The sequence below is a fragment of the Pseudonaja textilis genome, chromosome 2 (genome assembly GCF_049901715.1).
Source record: "Pseudonaja textilis isolate UNSWEBS1 chromosome 2, rPseTex1.2, whole genome shotgun sequence".
In the NCBI taxonomy this organism is placed as follows: domain Eukaryota; kingdom Metazoa; phylum Chordata; class Lepidosauria; order Squamata; family Elapidae; genus Pseudonaja; species Pseudonaja textilis.
In genome coordinates this window covers 183,846,856-183,872,109 of record NC_141991.1, presented here as the reverse complement: position 1 = coordinate 183,872,109, position 25,254 = coordinate 183,846,856, and the positions used below count along the sequence as shown (strand labels likewise).

Sequence of the window (25,254 nt, the reverse complement as noted above, 5' to 3'; positions counted from 1 at the left end):
TTCACTGTAGATGCCACTCTCAATTCTGCCAAATTTGCATCCAAGGCCATGGCATCTTCTGTAGCAGCAAGAAGACTTTTATGGCTCTGAAATTGGCAGGCGGAGTCACGCCAAAAATAGAAGCTGGCTTCAGTTCCATTCGCAGGCGATAAGCTTTTTGGCGACACTCTGGAACCTTATCTCATCGAAACCAGAGATAAACGTAAAATTCTCTTTTCCTCTGGGAAGAAAGCCGACTATCGCCCTGCTCCTTATCGCCCTCTTGCCTTCCGAGCGGAGACCTCATCTCGCTCCCCCCGCTCTCACAGGCCGTACTCCCAACGCCAAGACCAACGGGCGGAAGCATCTGGCAGGCAACAACCTTCTACTGGTAAACGGCCCTTTGTGGGGGGAGGAGGTCGTTTCTCCGTTGCTCTAAGTAATCCTTCATTCTCCCCACCCATCGGAGGTCGCCTAGCCTTCTTTGCCTCCAAATGGGAGGAGTCAACGACGGATGCCTGGCTGCTCAGCACCATTAGGTCAGGCTTACAATTGGACTTTCTAACGCCACCCCCAAATTTTTTTTGGATCTGTCCTGTCTCTCGGGACATTTCCAGGCAAGCCCTCATGAATCAGGCCATTCAGCACCTTCTTGAAATCCGGGCTATTCAACCTGTTCCCCCCTCTCAATGGGGATGTGGGCTTTACTCTCGCCTTTTCATCATTCCCAAAGCCTCAAGGGGGTGGCAAGCCATTCTTGATCTAAAATTTCTCAACCAATTTGTAAAATACAGGCAATTTAAAATGAAGACTCTGCATTCTATTTTAGAGAGCGTTCGGGAGGGCGACCTCTCTTCCATTGATCTCACTGAGGCTTACCTCCACATCCAAATTTGGCTTCATCATCGCCAGTTTCTCCGTTTCTGTTATCAGAATACCTATTACCAGTATCAAGCACTGCCCTTCGGCCTCTCATCAGTTCCAAGGGTCTTCACAAAGGTTCTGGCAGCACTGATGGCATCTCTGTGTTCTATTCCAGTGAGGATCCAATGCTATTTGGATGACATTTTGATTCTATCCTCTTCCATCCATGCGGCCCATCGGGATCTGCAAATTACCCTGTCATGTTTCCAGAGCCATGGATTTTCCATCAACACCAAAAAGAGCCAGCTCTCTCCCACAACCAAATTGCAACACTTGGGAGCAGTCATCAATACCATCTTGTGCCAGGTTTTCCTGTCCCCAGCTCGTGGAAAGAGCCTTGCAGAGATCATCAGAGAGATCTAGCAACATCAAATTGTCCCCCTGTCGCTGCTGTCCAAACTTTGGGGGAAGATGGTCTCCTGTATTGGCATCAGACTATGGGCTCAGCTCCACTCCTGACCCTTCCAATGGTTCCTGCTTCCCTACCAATGGGCAGGAACCAGCCACTCATCCATCAAGGTCCCACTCCCGCCACAAATCCAGAGATCTCTCAATTGGTGGCATTCCCTGTCAGTCTAGAGGGTACTCCTGTTCAGGGACCCAGACAGGCTAGTGATAACCACCAATGCCAACCTCCTGGGTTGGGGTTCCCATATGCAGGGCCAGATAGCTCAGGGCGTTTGGTCCAGATCAGAGCAGACCCTTCCCATAAATTGGTTAGAAGTCAGAGCCATTTTTCTGGCTCTCAAGCATTTCAGGCAATCAGTGACTGGCTCTCATGTTCTAGTCCTTATGGACAACATGGCCGCAAAGGCTCATGTCAACCAGCAAGTGGGGACGAGGTCCAAAGCCCTCATGAGAGAGGCTCTACGGTTGGGGTTATGGGCAGAGAAACACCTGTTGTCGATCTTGGCGGACCACATCTCTTGGATCAACAACTCCCAGGCCGACTGGCTCAGCAGGAGCCTGGCAGGAGCCAGGAGTCCATTCCTCCATCTCTATTCAGGGATCTTTCCCTCAGATTCGGAACACCGGAAGTGGATCTCTTCTCCACTCCTCAAAATGCCCAAGTCACCAGATTCTCCCTTGCCAGGGAGCAGAGGGGACCAGTGCTCTTTGGTGCAGATGGCCCAAGGCTCTCCTCTACGCCTTTCTCTCGCTGCCCATCATTCCGGCAGTAATTCAGAAGATGTTGGAGGAATGTGTGGAGCTCTTCCTCCTGGCACCCTATTGGCCAAGGAGGCCCTGGTTTGCGGACCTGGTCAACCTATCAGTGGCTTCTCCTTGGAGGATCCCAGCCCATCTAATCTCCCTTCACCAGGGGGCCCTGCTCTACCCAGAGCCCCAGTGGTTCAAGCTGACCATGTGGCACTTGAGCGGCAGCGGGTAGAGGAGGCTGATCTTCCAGAAAAGGTCATCCTCACTATCCTGGCATCTTGCAAACCTTCTACAAGGCACATCTATGATGCCATCTGGAAGGCTTTGTCCCGATGGTGCCTCAGGGAGGGTCTTTCTCCTGTTTCAGCCCAGTTGGCAGAAGTTCTTTGCTTCCTTCATCATGGGCTGGAGAAAGGTTTGGCCCCCAACACCTTATGCAGGCAGGTTGCGGCCCTCTCCTCGGTCCTTTCATGGGGTTCGCTTCCTTCCTTATCCCATCACCCTTCAGTCAGGAGGTTTTTGAAAGGGGCTTCCAACCTGCACCCTCTGGTGGTTCACAGGTATCCTTCCTGGGACCTTCATAGGGTCCTTAATGCCCTTACAAAGCCCCCCTTTGAACCCCTTAGAACAGTGTCTCTCCGTTTCCTGACTCTCAATGTAGTGTTTCTTGTTGCCATCACTTCTGCCAGGAGGGTTTCCGAACTTTCTGTGCTTTCCATCAGACAGGACCTTTCATGATGATAGGGTTTTTCTTCGTCTGGACCACTCATTTATTCCGAAGGTTAACACTTGGTTTCACAGGTCCCAGGACATTGTTTTGCCTGACTTCTGTCCTCTCCTGCACCATAACTTAGAGCAGCAGTGTCACACGCTAGATGTAAGAAGGGCTCTTAGAATATACATTAAGCGCACTTCCTCCTTCAGGAAGTCGGAAGCCATGTTTGTTTCCTTTTTCCCTTCTCACTTGGGACACAAGGCCTCTTCTCCTACTATTAGCAGGTGGGTCAGGTCTTGCATTGAGCAGGCCTACAAAGCTGTGGCCCTTCCGGTTCCCCGAGGTCTGACGGCGCACTCTACCAGAAGCACGGCCACTTCTGCTGCCTGGGTGACCCAAGCATCCTTGGAGGAGATTTGTCGTGCGGCCACATGGACATCCCTGTCTCCTTTCACCAGACACTACTGTCTGGTTGCTTTTGCCTCGGCGACTGCAGCCTTCGGCACACGGGTGCTTCAACGATTGGTTCCACAGTCGGTGTGATGAACTGGACAAGGACCCGCCCGTGGACATGCAAGCTTTGGTATGTCCCATCCTGGGCTCTCAATGCAGTATGGAGGAGAATGGGCGTTGGAAGAAGTTAACCATGAATGCCCTTTTTATCTATGCTGTGAGAGAGCCCAGCCCCTCCCTTGATTCGTCCGGAGAGGGTAAGACATATTTCTGTATTTATTGGGCTTTCAGAGACACCTTTCAGTCTTTCAAGTATCTTCACCAAAGCTGGGGTCTCCCCCAGGGGCTGGCTTTTATATCTTAGTACAGACTCAGATAAATGACGTCATAGGAAGGAGTCAACCCATCCTGGGCTCTCTCGCAGCATAGATAGAAAAGGTGTTCGCGGTAACTTCTACCAACGCCCATTTTTAAACTTTAGATTAATCAACAATCCTTCTTGTTTTTACTTACACTTTAAATGTAGTATTGTTATCCTGTTCTGTAGCTATTGGTTCTACTGCAATTGTCTTCCAGACTTTGGAATCGGCTTTAAGAGAAGCAAGGGGACAAGTGGAAGTCCTACACAATAGATGTGATGACCTGGCATCTCAGCTGGGGCTTAAGCAGACTGAATTAACACAAAAGGATTTGGATGTGGCCAGAGCTAAGTATGTTTGATACAATAAATAAAATGGGATAATGTTACATTGTTTGGATTTGCAGTACTTTATCCATATGCTTTACAAGTAGTCCTTGACTTAACAAACATTTATTCAGCAATCATTTGAAGTTTAAATGGTGCTAAACAAAGTGACTTAATGACAGGTTTCTGAAGTTAGGGCTGTTGTAAAAACCCCTCGGTCATGTGATCAAAATTCAAGTACTTTGCAGATTGTCTGCATTTACGACTGTAGGGCTCTGCAACACCCTTATCCTCCTATTTCCCACACATCTATGCTTGTTTGGCCCCTACCACTTTGAACTTTGCTGCCCCAGCTTACTTTTGCTGTATTCTTACTCCTGCTGCTGAAGAGGCATGCTCAGCCTAACTGCTATGCTGTAGGGGGCTAGTTTCCCATGGTAAAAAAAAAGGAAAAAAAAGGGCATTAAGCATTTTAAAGGCACAGCACCCCTGAGTCATAAGGGACTAGCTTCACTTAGAGAAAAAAAATGCACAAAGTTTAAACTTACAGGTAGTCCCAAATACCTGAGAAGCAATCAATCTTCTTAACTCTACATGGGGATCTCTGCAATAGATACAGGACACAAGGAAAGAGAATACGTCCTCTAATGGCTGGCTTATTAAACAGCTCTTAAAGTGGTAAAACTTCTGTGGACCCCTTCTTAGTCTAAAACCAGCAATACCAATGCTGATTCATCTTCATTGCATCAGCCTTACATTGCATCAGCTTTACATTGTATCGGCTTTACATTGCATCAGCTTTACAGCTGGTCAGCTCTTAAATCTCAATACCTTAACATGATTTTCTAAGGACCAAAGTAAAATGTTTGTAAAGTTAGGTCTAACATGACTTGTTTAACAATCACATTGCTTAGTGACCAAAATTTTGGTCTCAATTGTAGCCAAAAGGTGCAATGATAAAAAGAGAATGTGCCATGCATGGGCTGGTTCTGTTCAAGACCTGGGGCTCCCAAAAAACCAGATACATACTTAGATGGCTCAATTGCTAAGCTGGTTATTTTCTTCAACTCTCAGAATTCTCCAGTCAGCATAGCATAGCATAGCATACTATTTCTTCTGGTTAGGTGACCAGAATCAAATGTATTGATTTAATTTTTAGATGAAATCACTCAGTAGTATACAAAATACAAATTCCTTGAGGGAGATGGACAGTCTAGAAACATGAAATAAAATAAATAAATAAATAAAGAAATATCAGAACTCTGAACCAACTATAAAATTACAGAAGCTGCCTTGCATAGCATTAAAGTATCATTTTGGAAAAAGTTTAAATCTAACAATTAAACATAGGCCAACTGAGAGATGTGTTTGTAAAAGACTTCTAAAGGCTATTGTAGATGTTAGTCTCAGATCTTATTGGGTACCGAGTTTTACTCATTTCTACCCTTTTTTCTTTCCTCCCTTTGAGGCAGCTGCATGCCAGCTACAAAAGGAGATTGTTTTGGACTTGGATGTGGGTGTGTTGGGAGGAATCATGACAATGGATTTCATTAGAAAGAGGAAAGGAGTGTTACAGGCAAGAACAGAGCAAAGCAAAAGATCTAAGCCCAAAGTTAGTTTGGTCAATCTGTGGGAGCAGAGCCAGTTTGCTTCAGATGACTAGAGGCATGGAAGAAACAAGAGTTGTTTTTTTCAGAACTGCTAAAAGCTGCAAACAATGAGAAGAAACCAGCAGAGTCTAGCAGCCCCATGAACTTTTATATTATACTGACATCAAACCAACATTAGTAAACATTTCCCCTCACAGTCAGAATCCAAGAGATCCGGAGTTCCTGCATCAGTTCAGACCAGAGGCAATTGATACCTGACTACAAGGCCAAGAAAACGCCAGCCAGCAACTGTGGTAGCCAAATCTGGAGACACTGATTCTAGTAAGGCTAGAATCAGGCTGAGAAAAAAACAACACCGTAGTTTCTTCCCAATTCATAGCGAGGAAAACACCTGAAGACCCGGCTAGCTAAGCCATGATAACTAATATAAATGTAGATAATTTAAGCTAACATGTAGAAGGAAGAAGGAGGGAGAAAGCAACATAGGAGCTACATATAGGGGCATAATAAGCCTCTTGTAGTCTATCAGAATACCTGTATAATAACTACTGCCGAAAGAAATATATAAAATATACAGGAAACAACATATCCATGGAATAGCTTAGATAGAGAGATAAAATATTAAAAGTGCATAGACATTCTTAATTTTGTTTGAAAGAAATAATTTTTCCTTTCCATTTCTGTGGTCTGATCCATTTCCCCAAAGAACTATCATAGAGTTCTACAAATTATTTTTGAATTTAGTAAATGCAAGTTACTTCCACTAATTAGCAATAATATAATAAAATATCTCTGAATAGAAGTGCCTTTCCATACCCTAGCACAAGTGCTTATATTGCATATATTTCCTATGAATTGAAATCTTGTTTCTAAGAGTTCTAAGAGTTAAACATTTTTTCCAGTTGTCTGGCAAACCTCAGGACCACTCACCAGGATCTGTTTGAAAAACATAAAAAAGAATAGGAGAGATCATCATTGTCCCAAACAAATCTACATCACATTTTAATTTAATTTATTAAATTTATAACCCATCCATCTCACGGTTGAGCAGCTTTAACATTTAACTAAGAATTTTAAGACATATAACCTGCACTTATTTAGAATGATATACATACAGTTATTTTAATGTAACTTACAGGGCCCATGAAAAAGTAGTATTTTAGCATGTTTGTAAACTGATGCAGTTATGATTAAGATAGAATTTTTAGACAGTTGAGAGAATAATAGATTGCCATAAAAAATAAAATAATTAACAAGACTATTATTTGGGATCACCATGCTATTTATTTTGTTCAACTTTGTTGTTTCTTGCTTGCTTTGCACAGGAAAGAATTGCAGGAGCTGCAGAATCTCTACAAACAAAACACCGAACATGCAGCACAGCAGGCAGAGCTGATCCAGCAGCTTCAGGCTCTCAATACAGATACACAAAAAGTACTGAGAACTCAAGAGGATGCTCACACGGCTGAAACGATATCATACCAAAAAGTATACCTCTTCCCTCTTTATTAAACTATATGTTTTCTTCTACCGCTCTTTGATCCTAGAATCTAATTTTTTTGACATATAGTACCTGGTATTTCTTCAATTAATTCTTGGGAAAGTGCAGTCTGGATATTATGACCATTGTAGTTTTATCCTGAACAGTGAATGGAAATTATGTGTTGCTTAAATGGGAAACTACTTTCAATGGGTTAGCTTCATGTACGTATTTGTAGATTTGTAGTCCACTGAAATAACTTTTTAAATGAAATTTTCAGTCATCCTGATGAATAAATATATAGTAGCCAAGACCTCAGTGAAAGGAAGTCTTGTATTTTAAAACAAAACTTCTAAACTGTAAATTTCTGAGTACTGTGATAAGATAGTCTAGAGACTGAGAAACTCTCCTTGTCTTATTATCCTTGGTATTGATTTAAGACTTACCACCTTGAGTCTTCGGTGAGGACAAATCTATTGAGTCTCATTAAAAAGAACACACTGCAGGAGCACTTTGTCTGCTTGGGACTAGTAAAATAGTTGGTATATATTTTTAGAAAATATTTCTTTTTCTGGTAGAAGTACTGTAAATACGATATAAAATGATGTCAAGGAGTTTCTTTGAATGTAGAATATTTGCTTTGAATAAGGGAGAAAGTTGTGTTGTATGAACATTAGTGTTGAAATGATAGTCTATATAAACTATTCTGGAGACTATTGATGTGATTTCAAACATTGCTCAAATTTCCAACAATGTATCTATTGCAGCTATATATAGATGAGATTTAGAAACATCACAAAATATTATGATTATTATACTAATATCATGATTAATATATTCTTGGACTGTTCAATATTCTCATACATGATACTTCCTCTCCAAATTTCCAGAATTCCCAATTAGCAGCTAATCCAGGTGAAGAAATATTCATAGTTATCATTTATATTATATATTTAAATGAAGAATAACTTAAAACAATTACAAAATTACAAAACAATTCTACAGACTTTTTGGACCAATTTTTCCATATACATACATTCATTAATTCATTCATATACGCACGCGCACACACACACACACACACATCCTTTTATTTCCCTTTAGTGTAAATTACATTCAGAATGCAGGGAAGGACTAAGAAATAGTAAGCTAAGGAAATAAAAGGCATGAGAGGAGAAAAGGAGGAAGAGGAGGAGGAAAAAATAGTAACTCAGAAGTAATTACTTTATACTGAGTACCTTATACATAGTTATAAGTTTCTATTTCTTTTTCCAAACCAAACGTAACTTTCAGTACATACATATACTGCCTTTTATTGTTTAAACTTATCCCCATTCTTTTTTTCCAAGTCCCATCAACATCATCTAACTATGACTTTTTCAGTTTCACCTTTCCTCTCAGCATAATTGAGAACCAGTTTGGTGTAGAGGTTAAAATGGAACTGTGTGGAATTGACAACAAAATTACATATTTATTTAAGCTATGATTTCTCTCTTTCTGTATATCTTTTAAAAATGTTCTATCATTCTCTCCCAATATACCTCAATGTTATTCCAAAATAGACTACTTCTTAATTAGTCTGCTAATGCATTTAGTTTAGTTTAGTTAGTATATATCTGCCATATGACTTAAAGTGCTGAGTAACAGATCTTGCTGTCAACATCAATATATCATAGTACATACATGCTGATAGGCTTGATTCTATTTGCTGTATTTGGTTTAGAAATTGAATATAAGAGAGAGATGTCTTCAACTATTATATTTTTGTTTGGGGAATTTTAAGTTTGATAACTACTTTTAGTTGTTTAGAGGATGAAGACTGTTTTAACAACAAGTGTCTTGTTTATGATAACACATTTTCATAAAATGTATCTACTTGTTTTTAATTAGCTTTATAATGAATTGACAATATGTTTTGAAAAACTCAAAGCAAGTGAAGTTCAGCTCCGGCAAAATCAAGTTTCTCTCCAAGATAAATTATTTGAAAAAGAACAACGTATTGGTCAATTGGAAAAGCAACTTCACGAGGCCTTCTGTTCTGAATCTTCATTACCCTACCAGACTTATCCAGAACTAAGAAAAGAGGTAAGAGAAAAGTTACATTTTTAAAGAACGGTTTAAAATAAGCTTATGAGTTTAAAACAATAGCCTATAGAAATTCCTACATATTGCTATAACAGTGATGCAAAACCTGGCATCCCTATAACATTCATTAATGTTACATCTAATTTAATTAAAAATGAAACTGTATATTTTTTCTGTAATTTAGTTATTTTTATTTGCAAGAAAGTTTTACTTTCAAATGGAAGAGAAACTTTAATTCAAAGAAAAAATATTCAATTTATTTTTTGATTAAGCGTATTTTGATCTATTAAAAATGCTTTGGCATAATTGGCAAGCAAGATTTTTAAAAATATAATTAAGGCATATATAAAATATCAGCCATTGTAGCTAATTGAGCAGAGAGCTTTATTTTTTAGGAAAAACATGAATTAAGGCACTGTACATGAGCTATCATGTTCACATTTCTTTTCTTTTCAATAAAAGTCATCATCAATTTTCTAGACTCCACACAAGGACAATATGTATTCTGACCTGTTGAGGACATTTGGTCATGATCCTCTTCCAGGATATCATCTTCAATGTCTGAAACTCCTACTATTTGTTCAGGGTGTTTTGACAGAAATAGCTGTAATAAGGCAAACAATATTCCATCCTGACTTAATATAACCCGCACTTTACTAGCCCAAATATACTTCCCCTTCAAAACATTTATTTAATCATATGAGAAATATTAAATTCTTGTTTAAAATCTATTTAGTTAAGAGACTTAAGATTTCTTGGTGGTTATTGTCTTATAATAATTCACCAAATGTTCTTAAAAGTTCAAAGGATTTGAAAGTGGCAGTCTGAACTAGCATTCCATTTTTTTCTCATTTTAGATAATCTAAAAGATAGTAAAAAGCAATTTCAGCTAAGCTATACAAGAACAATTTTTGGTTTTCCTAGCCTCAAGCTTCATTAATTATATTCTTTTGCAAACAAGTTTTCCTCTCCTTCTGTCCTATTATAAAAGTATCAAAAATAAGCATTTTTCCTTTTCCCTCGGATAAGCACACTTTAGCAAGTTATGAAAATAAATAACTTATGCATAGACCTTGCAAATATATATGCCCCTATATATGATTAAATACTATACCTGCCTATCCTATGTTAACTTTTGATACCTACCTAGTTAAGAGAAGGGTTAATGTTACACAACAGCATCTCTCCATCCATCAAGCTGGCAGTTTGTGGTCTGCTCTCTTTTCTTAGGTAGGCAAACTTATAATCTTCTGTCATCTTCAACTGTAATGCCAGCCTTCTAAATTGAGTAGAACCATTCTCCCAGCACCTCCTCCTTTTTACCACTGTTCTTTAGGAAGTACTCAAGGAATTGTATTTGGCAATCTTTCTACTTGCCCATTAATCCAGCTCAAGTTTACTGGTTCATATCAGGTTTTTCCAAAGCTAATAATGTCAAAGGCCAAGTGTGGTGTGGTTTCCACACTTCTGCTTCCTAGAGTTGGTGTTTCAACTATCAGGACAACATTCTTCTATGAGAATCTAGATTGACATATACTTTCAGCTCCTTATCAACAAAGTGAGTACAAATTGTTTGGATCTGCATTGATATCAGAAGAGCCAGCAAGGTAGAAGAGTTGAAATTGGATTATCATTGCAAGTAACCAATGACCAGTAAATTTATTTTCATTTCTTAAAAATTAAATAATTGAATATTTAAAGTATTTTCAAAAGGAAAACTAACTGAGACAGCTCTTCTATTTGCATGTTACATGTCATATAGTTTCACAGCCTTTCGTAATTTCCATGGAAGTTGTCCAGATAATGAAATACAATAATACATACAAAAGTCAGTATAGTGCGTACAAATAAACACAAGTTATGTTATTTTCATAACTTGGAAAAGTGTTCTTATTAATGGTTACATCTCCAAAGCTGCAGTGGACATTTACTGGAGTTCTTCAACAGTTGCACCTTCTCAGTATTTGTTATTGAACAATAGGGTGGCTCCAAAGTGAATTAAATGAGGATACCTTCTATTGGAACAATTGAACAATTTATTAACACTGGCTGCAACCTACCAGTTCGAAAGCATGCTACATAGATAGAAACCACTTCAGTGGGAAAAATAACAATGCTTTGTGCAGAAATATGAACCCAACAGGTGCCAGAGCTGCCCAATGCAACATCCAAATGCAAGCCGACATTGGTGGAGGGGAAAGCCTTAGATAATACTGTAGAATGCCATTAACCATTCTGAGTGTGGAGCTAGTTCAACCCCTGTGGTGCACTTCTGGTTAGTGAACGAGCAAACAGACTAGCAATCTTAGGCAGCCAAACAAGTACTCTGTACTAACACTGTAGTCTTCTGGCTAATGTACCATTTCCGTACGCTAGAAGAAATAAATAGCTGGTTTAGAATAATATACTGTAATAAATCTGAAATATTTATTTATCATATTTAAGAACCACCCATTTCCCTCATATAAGTGTGATAGAGATGTGCAAAACATTTTGACCCTTTTTGAAAAACTACTTCAATGCCATAAGAATATGCTAATGTTGTTCGATCTCCTCCAAATTTTCTGATTTCCAAATGGCCCAGTTATATTCTTTGGGCTGGCTTCATATTGGGACATTTCTACTGAGATCAGCAGACCTGGAGCTTAAAAATGTTTTGAAGTTGAAAAACAATTGTATGTTACTAAAATGAAAGTAGGGAAGGGCAGGTATTATGGAAGTTCTTCCTCAAAGAAATATATGGTATAGAAGGCAGGATAGTGTGTTTTTTATGTATTTTTTCCATTTGGCTTTGCCTAAGGAAGTACGTTTGATGTAGAGGTTAAAAGCACTGGGCTAGAAACCAGGAGACCTGTGAGTCAGCTGGATAACCTTGGGCCAGTCATTCTCCCTCATCCTTATGAAACAGGCAATGGAAACGACTTCCAAAAGTGTCGCCAAGAAAATGGTAGGGATCTTTCTAGGCAATTGTCAGGAGTTAAAATGTGTTTGATTGCAGGGGAAAAAACAAAATATGCTACAACACTGTTAAAAGTAGACAGGTTTATAAAAAGGTTAACTATAATTTTAACATAAAACATGCATACAAAATATATAAAGAAATAATTCAGAAAAAATAATTTTACATAAACTTCGTATTGATTCAAAAGTTAGTTGAAATGGGTTTATACCAGAACACATAAAAATATAGCTAAATATTGACAATTTATGGAGAAATCCAAAAATATTCCCAGTTTTTTTTTCCCAAGTAAATATCAACATTGTACATTCATAATAGGCTTACTTTTGATTGTTTTATGCCAGTGATTTCTAGATTATGTAAGTAAATTAAAATATGCCAGAGACATTTTAAACATTTCAGATTATTTTCAGTGAAAATTAACAATGAGTGATTCTCTATATAAGGATATCTATCAATGAGAAATGTTGCTTGGTAATGGTTTTTTAGTGTAACATATAACTGCCTTTAGCATTATATTCCTTTTTTAATTTAATCATGTCATAATTAGAAGCATTTATTTGAAATGCTCATGACTTTCAAAAAAATTTGTTTAATGAGCACTTTTTGATATTTAAATATTACTAGTAACCTAACATTCAACATCTTGTAGTATTTTTCAGGATATATATTTTCAATATGTAATTTTGGCAATAAATCAGGAAATATAACATTTTTCCATTGAAGTATGAATATGTAAATGTTTTGAGGTGTACTAAAATTGTTTTTATTTTGGTGTTTTTAAATTGATACATGAAGGAAGGAAAGAAGGAAAGTGATTCGTATAATTCAGATGAGGCTCATGATTTTAATGTGTAAATCTGGTTCCTAAAAACTTTCCTGTTTGTATAAAATGCTATCCTGGAAAAAGTTCAGTTTCCAAATCATATATAAAGTATGGCATCTGAAGTTTCTGTTCAGAAACCTTAGACTAATTTTATTCACTTAGAAAAGTAGGTAATCAAGGAACTCTTTCCTCCAAGCAAAGGCAAAAAGAAAGAAAAGAAGAAAAGTGCAAGCTTTATAATAGGAACAGCAACTCAACTTTAACTACTCAATACTGGCAGTATTCATGCTACCATAATAAAACTTAAGAACGCTGTAGTAATTTTCCCCCTACAATTATTCAAAATTACATTACCCTTACTGAAAACTGAACGGCTTTTAGTGGCTTAATTAAACTGTAGCTGCTTTGCCATCTGGGTACAGCTTGTCTAGCTGCTTTTCACAGGAAGATCTTTCACTGAATAAATAGCAGTTTTGTGTTAGACAGCAGCTGCTAACATGTAATCTTTAAAATACAAATGATATGCCCTAATAACTCATATATGCGTGTCTAAAAATGTATGTATAATTTTGTGGAAAAATTATTTGTTTTTTTTTAATCTTAATTTTTTTTTGTCACTGTTTTACCCAAATTATGTTATCTCTTAATAATTGCTTTGACAAAGATAAGGACATATAATCCATATCTTTATAGGATCACTGACAATATCCTATTATGAGTTTTGAATAGATGCAAAAGAGGAAGGAAAAAGAAAGTGGGGGAGAATTAAGTAGACCTGATTTTTATGGCTCAAGTGGTTTCATTAAATTAGAGTGCTGTGTGCTCTCGTTCATTAATGAACTTGTGCCATATGCTTTAGCTGTTCTGGTCAATAGCCGATAAAGAGGAGCTTGTGTTAAAAAACATTTCTGGATAAAAATATGCCTGTGATGAGCTTTTATCAAAGGAGTTGCTTTGAATGCAGTAACTACTACTGAGGCAATATGGCTCACAATTTGCGACCCAAAGGTAGTCCTACATTATTGGAATACAGCCTACTGCGCTTCACATTACACAGATGTGAAGGCCTGATTATAGCAGCTTCATAATTAACAGTGATCCGATTTGTTTTGTGGCATAAATGGTGCATGTGTAGAACATTAGCCATGGCGCTCTCATTCAAATGCAACTCAAGGGCTCAGCAGCAGGCGGGTCACGAGCTTCAGGGAGCAGCAGCACAAGTTCCTCCATATGTTCTTGCGACATCTTACCCGGGCTACGAGTGCAAGATAAGTTCCCCAAAGAACCTAATCGTGTTCTGTAATTACAGCACGGCTTTCTGCTGGCGAGAAATGAGGGAGTAGCAAAAACCCTCATCAGATAATTTGTAAATTACTTTACATGGCGGATGCCTAACTCAGTTGGTTTTCAACTGCTGAAATTATAAATAATTGTAACAGATGTGGCAATATGGCTGGCCTCCAATAAATGAGGCCCTTGATAATTTGGCCAACCCTTTGACAGGCCAATTTAATAAAATGTGAACAAAATCTTCTTGCTAATAATTTATCATCCCTTTTCCCAATAGAATAAATTTAATTACCCTAGCAGTTAACAAGGTCACACCCAGATGCCAAACTCAGCTACAGTTTTGATAATGCAATCAGGAATTGAAAGGTGATGACAGTGTTGTTGTTTTTTTCATTACCTGGCTTCACATAAACACAGGTGGCGTAGCGCTCTTGTCAGTTTTTAATAATTACAGGCCATTATGGAATGCATAGTTAGCAGATTGAAAACCACACTTTAGTGAATTTGTTTCAGTATGATTGAGTTTCTAATGTATAGAGATGATAATACATAACCAGAATTCCTGGTTTACCCCAAAATCGTACAAGATTTCATTTCAACAGGAGTAATTTACACATTTCAGTGTATCTGACTAATAAAACTGAACATGTTAGGAAACAATGAATATAAGAACAAATGGAACATTCTGTCATGAAACCAGCTGTCATTTTGAGCTATTACTGTATGCTATAGTTTTGTACAATGTTCTAAGTCATTACACTGGAAGAAATGTTAAGGTTGTCCAGTCTAACTTCTTAAACAAAGCTAGCTATTATATTGCTTTATCATGCATGTTAGATTTTAATTTGCTGCATATGGAAAGAGGGAGCAAAATTTACCACCCTATGAAGTATTTCATGCTTTCAGCCAAAATTATTTGAGAGCCTTCTGATTACTCATTCAGGCAATGCAGTTAGCAGCGCTTAGGATTTTCTTAGATCTATGTTTCAAGTTTGTTTCAGTGGAGCTTAGAAGATTTCCATATGCAAAAGAGCTGAAGACTTAATGTAGATGACAATACAGAATTAATGACAGAAGGCTGAAGAAAGTAGCCAGAGTTTCCTAGAATGTAAGCTCTAGATTGTGATTGTATAACAACAGAGAAGCAATTAATAGAGGCAGTAGAATAATTGCTGCCTGAAAGGCAGTTAGTGTCTGGAGTCTCCCAAGTCTTTCCACTGTATTCCAAATTTATGAATTCGGTACACTTGAATTTGTCATTTACTCTTCCCCAGCCTTGCTTCATTGGTCAATATTTGTATGGTTACACGATACCTCCTAGTTTTGAAATTTCACAGCAGGACATTCTCAGATCTCCAAATCTTTAACATGTTATTCAACTTTTAACTTACATGGTAGAAGATTCTCAGACACATTTGGATAATATAGATACTTTATTGTGGTCAAGAATAAAGCCATATGTAAAAAGATGAATGGCCTTCTTCAGAGAAAAGAAATTTTATCCCTTTTCTTGTTATTTTTCTGAATGAATGTGGCATTTTGCTCATAGACCTTGTGCTCAGAGATATTTATGTATTATGTTTTTCATGTTTGACTTTATTTTTCCTCTCCAAGTCTGAAAGTTTCACTTACTTTTCCTCCACCTTCCTGGTCATAGTTGCTGTAGGATACTATGTTTCTCCTTTGATTGCCATTTATTTATTTATTGTATCTGATGAAATGTCTTCCATCAGGCCTCCCTTGCCCTCCCAGCTGTGACTTAGTATATCAGAAAAGAGGCAATATTTTTGTCCCTTCTACCTCCTCGGGCTGGCTCAATGGTTAGAGGAACAGAGATTATCACTGCCCCCTAAAATTGGTTACAACTAGCGGAGTAAAACCTGCGGGGACTCCTGTACCTTCACCTTCCTGGGAAGAACCCCTCTCATGTTTGAGCAGAGCAATCTCTGTCACTTTCTGACTTTTTATTTTTTATTTTATAATCCTTCATCAATGAATTCATTTATTCTTATTTATTAATGCCTCCCCTCTCACCATTAAAGCAACTTTGGGCAGCTTACAGAGTGATAAAAGAATAAATATAAAAATAATTAAAACTGGTAAGAATTAAATAAAGACAAAAAGTTAAGAGAATGAGGGTGGTGTCTTCTTTCTTATTCCATTAACCATTTCCAGTGTAGAGCATCTTCATCAGAGCCCCATGTTAGCCAGAAAAGTCAAGTTTTAATACCCTTCTGAAGGCCAAGTCTCACCTCTGGCAGCAGGATGTTCCAAAGATACAGGTGAAACTCAAAAAATTAGAATATCGTGCAAAAGTTCATTTATTTCAGTAAAGCAACTTAAAAGGTGAAACTAATATACGAGATGGACTCATTACATGCAAAGCAAGATAGTTTAAGCCATGGTGTGTCATAATTGAGGTGATTATGGCTTACAGCTCATGAAAACCCCAAATCCATAATCTCAGAAAATTAGAATATTGTGAAAAGGTTCAATATTCTAGGCTCAAAGTGTCCCACTCTAATCAGCTAATTAAGCCATAACACCTGCAAAGGGTTACTGAGCCTTTAAATGGTCTCTCAGTCAGGTTCAGTCAGAATCACAATCATGGGAAAGACTGCTGACCTGACAGTTGTGCAGAAAACCATCATTGACACCCTCCATAAGGAGGGAAAGCCTCAAAAGGTAATTGCAAAAGAAGTTGGATGTTCCCAAAGTGCTGTATCAAAGCACATTAATAGAAAGTTATGTGGAAGGGAAAAGTGTGGAAGAAAAAGGTGCACAAGCAGCAGGGATGACCGCAGCCTGGAGAGGATTGTCAGGAAAAGGCCATTCAAAAGTGTTGGGGACTTTCACAAGGAGTGGACTGAGGCTGGAGTCAGTGCATCAAGAGCCACCACACACAGACGGATCCTGGACATGGGCTTCAAGTGTTGTATTCCTCTTCTCAATCTGCTCCTGAACAACAAACAACGTCAGAAGCGTCTTACCTGGGCTAGAGAAAAACAGAACTGGTCTATTGCTCAGTGGTCCTCTTTTCTGATGAGAGCAACTTTTGCATCTCATTTGGAAACCAAGGAACCAGAGTCTAGAGGAAGAATGGAGAGGCACACGCTGCAAGATGCTTGAAGTCCAGTGTGAAGTTTCCAGTCTGTATTGATTTGGGGAGCCATGTCATCTGCTGGTGTTGGTCCACTGTGCTTCATTAAGTCCGGGGTCAACGCAGCCGTCTACTAGGAGATTTTGGAGCACTTCATGCTTCCTTCTGCCGACGAGCTTTATGAGGATGGTGACTTCATTTTCCAGCAGGACTTGGCACCTGCCCACACTGCCAAAAGCACCAAAACCTGGTTCAATGACCGTGGGATTACTGTGCTTGATTGGCCAGCAAACTCGCCTGACCTGAACCCCACAGAGAATCTATGGGGCATTGCCAAGAGAAAGATGAGAGACATGAGACTGAACAATGCAGAAGAGCTGAAGGCCGCTATTGAAGCATCCTGGTCTTCCATAACACTTCAGCAGTACCACAGGCTGATAGCTTCCATGCCACGCTGCATTGAGGCAGTCATTGCTGCAAAAGGGGCCCAAACCAAGTACTGGGTACATATGCATGCTTCTACTTTTCAGAGGTCTGGTATTGTTCTATATACAATCCTTGTTTTATTGATTGCATGTAATATTCTAATTTTCTGAGATTGTGGATTTGGGGTTTTCATGAGCTGTAAGCCATAATCATCTCAATTATGACAAATTACGGCTTGAATTATCTTGCTTTGCATGTAATGAGTCTATCTCCTATATTAGTTTCCCCTTTTAAGTTGCATTACTGAAATAAATGAACTTTTGCACGATATTCTAATTTTTTGAGTTTCACCTGTAGCTCCTTATATACAGTGAATAAAAGGAAAAGAATTGAAAAACTGAAACAATGGTTTGAAGCCATGACTATTGATAAAAAAATTGCAAACTTCTTAGAAGTTTCTGACAAAAGAATACATATAAGGAGAGCAGTAATCTCATAATCACAGAAGTAATTAAAATTACTGACAACTAGGACTGTATCAGCATTGAGTATATAATGGGCATTTTAATAATACATGTGACGCACACTCAGCCTCTACAACTGAGCATGAGCATAGTTTTCACGTGGGGGTCTGTTAGATATTGTTCTTATGGATCGCAGCCAATTCATGTCAAAATTAAAAAGAAGTCTCCTGTGAGGAGGATATTAAAACACTATATAGAAGTAGTCCAAGACTGAGATGGAATTATATTAGAGAAAAGATGGGAAACCTGGCTTTGTCCATTTGAATAGCTCCGTACAAAGGTTAAAAAGTGTCAACAAGGAAAGGCTACAACGTGCCAAGTCAATGTTAATGCATATTTTTACATAGAGCCAAACTTGTCCAGCAAGTAAGAAGTTCCCCCAAAGACAAAATTGGGGGAAGTCACACCAAAGACACACCAAAAACGATGAGCCTAATTTGAACTATATTTGAATATTACAAGCTGAGTGACACTCTTTCCGTTTGAATATTTAAGCCCCATATGGTCTGCCAGAGTTTTATCTAGCCAAGGGCAGAAAGTATCATCAAGGAAAGATCACAATATGCTAAGTCATTACTTGTACAACAACTTCCCTCTCCCACTGCTAGGAAATCTATTCCCTTCCTCTGAGAACTACTGGTGGGTAGCAGATAGAATTTATGGAAATACTGTGAACAGAACTTCAAGGAAGTATGCAAGAATGTCCCATAAATGTTGTATTTATTTGTTGGTTTATTTATTAGATTTTTATTCTGCCTTTGTTTTTGGTGAACTCAGGATGGCATACATATTCAGTCTCCTGCCTCCTATTTTCTTTACAATAACAAATGGGTTGGGCTGAGAATGGTTGACCCAAAGTCACTTACTATGGGTGGACTGGTACTGAAGATGTCCTCGTTGCTTGTCAGCACTTTAGTCAGTATACCAAACTTGGCATTGAGACAGCCCCATCTGACTGTTGTTCCTCCTATACAAGGAATCCAGATAAGTTCCATCTCAAAAGTTCTTCCTTACATTCTTCAAGATGGCAATGGGGCAAAACTGCTAAAGAGAGACAAGAGGGAATGTTGGAAAACTGAATGTATTTTAACTGTGACTGGAAGCTGCCAACAAAAAATCATAGGTTTGATCTGTGCTATTAGAGGGAATGGTCCAATAAACCTGCCATCCTTTTCTTTAAACAGTTTTGTGGAAGTGAGAAATCCAGCAGAAAACTGTGCTAAGGGAGCACTTTCTTGGCAGTTACTGTCAGCACTTGTTTTGGGATGAAGCATTTGATCCTAAAGAAAGGTTGGAGTTCCTGAAGAAGGCAAAAGCCATCTGGAACAAAGAGCTAGAAAGTGCTTGGCAGCCACTACGAGCATTAACCATAGGGGATCTGAAAGGCTGGTACCTGATATTAATACAATTATAATTGAAAGCCATTGGTTAAAAAAGTCAATCCAAGTGTGTTTCTGGGTAGTTTACATACCAACAAAGTTATTTCTGTAGGGTGGCATTTGTCTTATGTTTCTCTTTGATGGGAAGAAGGCATCTCTTTTACATACAATAGTTAAAATGCAGTTTTCCATAAAGTGTAATGAACACATATTAATTTTTCTTGTCTTTTATTTTTCTTTTCTATTGTGTTTTAATTGGTTTAATTGATTTTAAGATAGTTTGCTGTCCAGAGTCACTTGTTTGAGATGGAAAACTATATAAATTGAATAGACGAGTAAATGAATGAATGAATGAACAAACAAATGAATGAATAAGTTTCTAATTGTTCTTCAAAACAACATATATAATATAGTGAACCAATAAAAATAATTATCTCTTACTAAATACTAATCCAACTTTTCATGGCAGTGTTCTCAACAGTAATCTACCTCCAAAAGGCTTCAAAAATAACCAGATCTTAACAAGTTTTCAGAATGCTGTGAGACAGTATTCAGCTTGTGTCATAGCCCCATCGGATCCCAGATTAGAGGAGGAGGAGGAGGAGTTGGAATCAGGAGCATCCGATGGGGATGGCACATCTCCCGTGGAATGTCTGGAGAGCCCAGGGCTCAGGACAATGCTGTCCCAGGATCCTCTGGCATTGGGGGAGGTAGTCAACCGGACGGAAAGTTGCCTGCCCTCACAACCCCGGGGGAGGATCAGCAACAGACAGGCCGTGGTATGAAAGGCAGTAGATCCCCTCTGAGGTGGAACACCTTCCTTCTTCATCCGATCCGAGGGCATGAAGAGTGGAGTGGAGGGAAGCTCAAAGGAGTTCTGTGAGGCTGCTGGCAAGGAAGCCACCCTGTTCCTCCTCACTAGAAACATCTGACTTGAACTGATTTAATCAGAGACCGGGGGGGGGGGAGGTGTCTTTGTCAGGAATAAAGTGACTTTGGGATGCACTTCCTCGGCTTTAAACTCTACTTCAGATCGTGTTTTGCCCCATGTACTCTGACCTTGCTTGTGGACTATGGATCTTGCCTTGAGGACTTTGTCCCAAGCTATATATAACTACTAGCTTCTTAAAACCCACCATGACTTCCTCCTAGCCTTGTGTATCAGCTCTGGTGACTATTGGCTTTAGTTTGTGGGACTTGTTGCCCTGACTGTGGTTGGCTGACTTTGAGAAAGTTTGAGGTGGAGGTTTACTGGCCGTTATAGGGCCATTTGTTGTGGGATAGAAAAGCAATAAAGGACTTTATTAAAGCCTGCATATGCCTACACGACCTGGATTATAACAGCTTGGGGTGCAAATTGTTCCATAGAATGTAAATTCCCACAGTGAAATACCATTCCTGTGCCTCATCCAGTCGTACATTCTGATTGGTGGGTATACTCAGTAATCAATATTGATTGTATGTATTAGGCAGGCAGATTCTATCTATATGAGGTTGTCTCAAATCTACCCAGGTCCCAAGCTATATATAACTACTAGCTTCTTAAAACCCACCATGACTGATCAGGTAGTTAAAGAGGCAATGGGAGATTTGTACCTTCAGATTTGCCAGATTCTGTTAATGCACCCTTAAAGAAAATAAAATTGGCTCATCTAGCCGTGATGGTTTTTATTTTATTTATATCCCTCCTTTATTATTTTTATAAACGACTGAAGATGGCAAACATATCAAATGGATCTACCTTCCGCCTCCCCCCCCAATTTTCCTGCAACCCAGTTCCTGCAACTGTTCTTCATATGTTTTAGCCTCAGGGGCAGAATTAGTAATCTCTATCAGCAGGTCTGGCATTTTGAACATATTAGATACTCTCTTGCAAAATTGTTGCTGCTCACAAAATGAGTTTTCTCATTCGCAAGGTGGTCATTGCCAGCATTCCACTTAGCAGAAGACATATTGTTGGAGTTGCTTCCTTCTATTCCCTATAGTCATTCGAATGATTTTTTTTTCACCAAATCTTTTGTCTGGTCACCTTTTGAAGTGGTGTGGGGCTTGTGGTCATCCTTTCTTTTTCTGTAAAGTAAGTCCCAGGGACATTCTTGGAATTAAAAATGGGTACTGGGATCTGGGGTGTTGTTGTGCAGCCCATTAGCTTCTTTTGTAGATATTTTAATTAAAAGGATAATCTTTTTTTAAAAAAAAAATTAACACGGGCAAAGAGCCTGATAGGCACAAAGGAAATGCCCTAAATCATGGTAAATATGGGAACCAGACTGCCTATTCTTGTGATAGGAAAGGTAAGACATAACAAATGTATATCAAGGTTTTATAATTTATATATATATAAATTATATATTTATATATTATATATCTTGAGATAAAAAGGACTATGAAATTAAATAAATAAAATACCTGAGGTAACTATCCAAACTGTTGCGAGTAGAGGCCTCATGATTTTAATTGGTACAGTACAAAGAAAAATCCATAGTCCTGTCTTTGAATGTAGCATATAGACATATTAGTATGGGTCTAATTATTTCCTCCATTTCAGTCTCACTCCTACCTCCTTTTGTACAAACAACTGGCTTTTGTTATTTAAATGTACTTAATTAAAATGTAAACATGATGTCATTGCAAATGCTACTCCAAATATTGATTTTACCTACAGTATTCTAAGGTATTGTATTTCCATTTTCTAGGAATTCCAACAGCATTCTTTAACAGAGCTAAAATACCTCGTAATGTCTCAGAAGACTGAAATAGAGCTTTTGCAAAAAAAATTGAAAAGAACAAATCGTTCACTGGCAAATCATAGTCTTTGCAGTAGAGATTTCTTGGATTGCATCAGTACTAGGGCTGGGAAAAAATACAAGGTAGGAAAGCGTTTATTGCCTTGTGTATTTGTGTCAAAATGAGGCTGGCAAAGTTTGACATTTTGTTCTGGGGCTTGGATAATAACAGTTTTAATAACTGTCAATGCTACTTATAATTCTGGAAGCTTTATCGAAGAGTGTTTTTATTATCTGCCAAAGTCTTGTTAAAATAACTTTTGGGAGTAGGAAGTTTTACCTTATTAAACACTGGATAAAGGATTGTTAATTTAATTAAATTATTTAAAAGTTCAATTCTTTGTAGAATTCTTAGATGAATATTTATTACTTGATAGTGTTTGTGTGGCTGTCTGTTTTTTTCCAAACAGAGGAAACTGAGGTTAAGTTAAAGAAATCAAGTTTGGATTTAAAAGTTTGTAATTAGTGAAAATGCTGAGCTAGGAATTTATATAAATGATGTTACTTTACTTTTAGAATTAATTACTGATTTTAAATGCAGTAATTTTTGTTTCTTAGAAATTTTCTTTTATTCTCCTTTGAAAGTTTATGCCTTGTTTCACTGCATCAGTAATTAGAACACAAATAAAGCAACAATACATTCTATTAAAATATCTGCTGAGACCTGATACTCAAACATAATTCAAATAAAAAAAGATGCTGTAATTGTGAGAAGTAGTATATTTTTCTGCACTGAGGTTGCTTCACTGAGTGCCACTTGCTTTCTGGGTCAAATTTAAGATGCTCACTTTGCTACATAAAAATTCACAAAGTTTAGACCCAAGATTACCCTGAGTTTGAGGGGTGTCAAACTCTATTTCATCAGGGTTGTGTTTGACCTTGGGGGGCTGGGGTGGGCATGGCCAGGGTGGGCATGGCCAGCTCAATGTCACTCGTGTTGGGGCGCCTGTAGTGGCCCGAGCACTCTGCCAGAGAAAACTGGGTCCTGAGCTCCATTTTCAATTGCGACGGCCTCCTGCAAACCTCTGCCAGCGAAAATGGAGCTTGGGAGGGGTGTGGGTGGCCCTTTCAAGCTCCATTTTCGCTGGCAGAGGCACCATGGGCCAGTCCTTCACTGTTTCCAGGGTGGCCCTGTGGGCCAGATCTAAACAACCTGTGGGCTGGATCCAGCCCACAGGCCTTGAGATTGACACCCATCATTTAATTGATTTGGAATTTGGTATCTTCATGTTTGTCAATCACCCAAGAACATTGACATAAGCAGCAAGTAAATAAATAAAATAAAATGCAAGCAGCAGCCCTAACAGTTTGAGGTAAGGTTAGATCACCTAAAATTTCAATTTCAAGATAGATAAAAATAAAACAATTACTTATTAAGTGCTTCAGAATTTGTACTTGATGTATCTATCTATCTACTCTTACGTGGGCATTTGTAAATACCAAATTTGTTATAGATATTCCTATATGTTGGTGCCATTTTATAAAGTGACATTTCAGTATAGAAAATCAGCTTGGAAAAATTGTTCTGCAATGCAATTACATAATAATAGAACTCCTGATACTCATGTAGATCATGTAGAATCTATGGGAATTGGGTAATATAAAATGTAATGAATAATAATAACAACTATGGATAATAAAAGTCTGAAACTTATGAGCCGAATGTGACCTAGGAGGACTTCAAATCCAGTCTGTAGAGATTCAAATGTGACTTTCTTGTCCCACAAAGCTTTATCTATCCCTATTATCTTTCTCTTCATGGAGATGAATACTGGAAAGGGTCACTCTAATGTTCTGTATGCAGAAGAAAGTGGTTCTTTTGTTCATGTGCACAAGTAGTAACATTACTGGCATCCAAGGTGCTCTTGTGCAGTCCTTCTTTTAACTATTAAAAATATTATAACTCCTTCTCTTTCTCGGGCACTTTTTTTTTCTGCATAACTGTGCCACACTGCTTTTGAAATGAAACTGATAGCATTAAAAGCCTGAATTGTGGGGGGTGAAATTCCCCCCCCCCAAAGGTAATAACTAGTCTCTATTTCCTTGATGCATAGACAAAAAAAACCCTCTCCTTCATATCTAGGCAAAGGCTAAGACTAATTATTCCTTTACTTCTTGTGTTAAAATGATTTTATTAAGCACTATAATTATACAGATAACAATTAATATAAATGACAAAAATACAAGATACAGAGTGCAGGAAAAAAGAACATAGCAACAGAAAGAAAAGGAAGGGAGGGAGGGAGGAAGGAAAGAGAAAGAAAGAAAGAAAGAAAGAAAGAAAGAAAGAAAGAAAGAAAGAACTTCACCCTTAGTCACAAGAAGTATAGACCATTTTAATAAGTTTCCACCGTATCTTAAAATACAACAAACAAACTATATTATCCTATATCTCATTTTTATCTATAAACAAATCCTTAAAACTTTGCCTTTCACTCCTGGTCAGCAAAAGTCCATTAAGGATTATATAAAAAAACACAGAAGTAAGTAACAGTATAAGCAGTATAACAGTAAAATAACCATTTTAACCTTGATCAAATAAACCAACTTTACCTTCTGTTATTTTTAACAATATTGGTTTTTAAACTCTTCAAGTAATATTCCGTAAAGAACTTGATTTCTTTTCATTTTTTCATTCTCCCTAATCAGCAAGTCTTTCAAAACTTTTAACAGGTCTCCTTTGTAAATTAATATAGGAAAATCATTCAAGTCACTCTTCTGTTTTGTTATTTGTTTGTCAGCCTTTTCAGGTAAACTAAATAGGAAACATGGCTAAGGGAACTAATTCTATTTTATTGTAAGACTTCATAAATATAATCTTGCAAGTCTGAAAATTCAAATCTCCTTAACAGCCTGAAAAGTTGGAGAAAGTCCT

The 25,254-nt window shown here is 38.1% G+C and overlaps 1 protein-coding gene across 4 annotated transcripts in view; it reads left to right on the top strand.

The window, feature by feature from the left end:
* CNTLN (centlein) overlaps window positions 1-25,254 on the top strand; it is a 199,390-nt gene that overhangs the window by 67,502 nt on the left and 106,634 nt on the right. For 3 of the 4 annotated variants that reach the window (XM_087926589.1, XM_026718387.2, XM_087926591.1), the window contains 4 exons: window positions 3,806-3,939; window positions 6,850-7,012; window positions 8,895-9,089; window positions 22,290-22,463. In XM_087926589.1, coding sequence (XP_087782715.1) covers window positions 3,806-3,939; window positions 6,850-7,012; window positions 8,895-9,089; window positions 22,290-22,463 — 666 coding nt within the window. The remainder of the gene's footprint in view (window positions 1-3,805; window positions 3,940-6,849; window positions 7,013-8,894; window positions 9,090-22,289; window positions 22,464-25,254) is intronic. The other variant, XM_087926590.1, reaches the window with a different exon arrangement.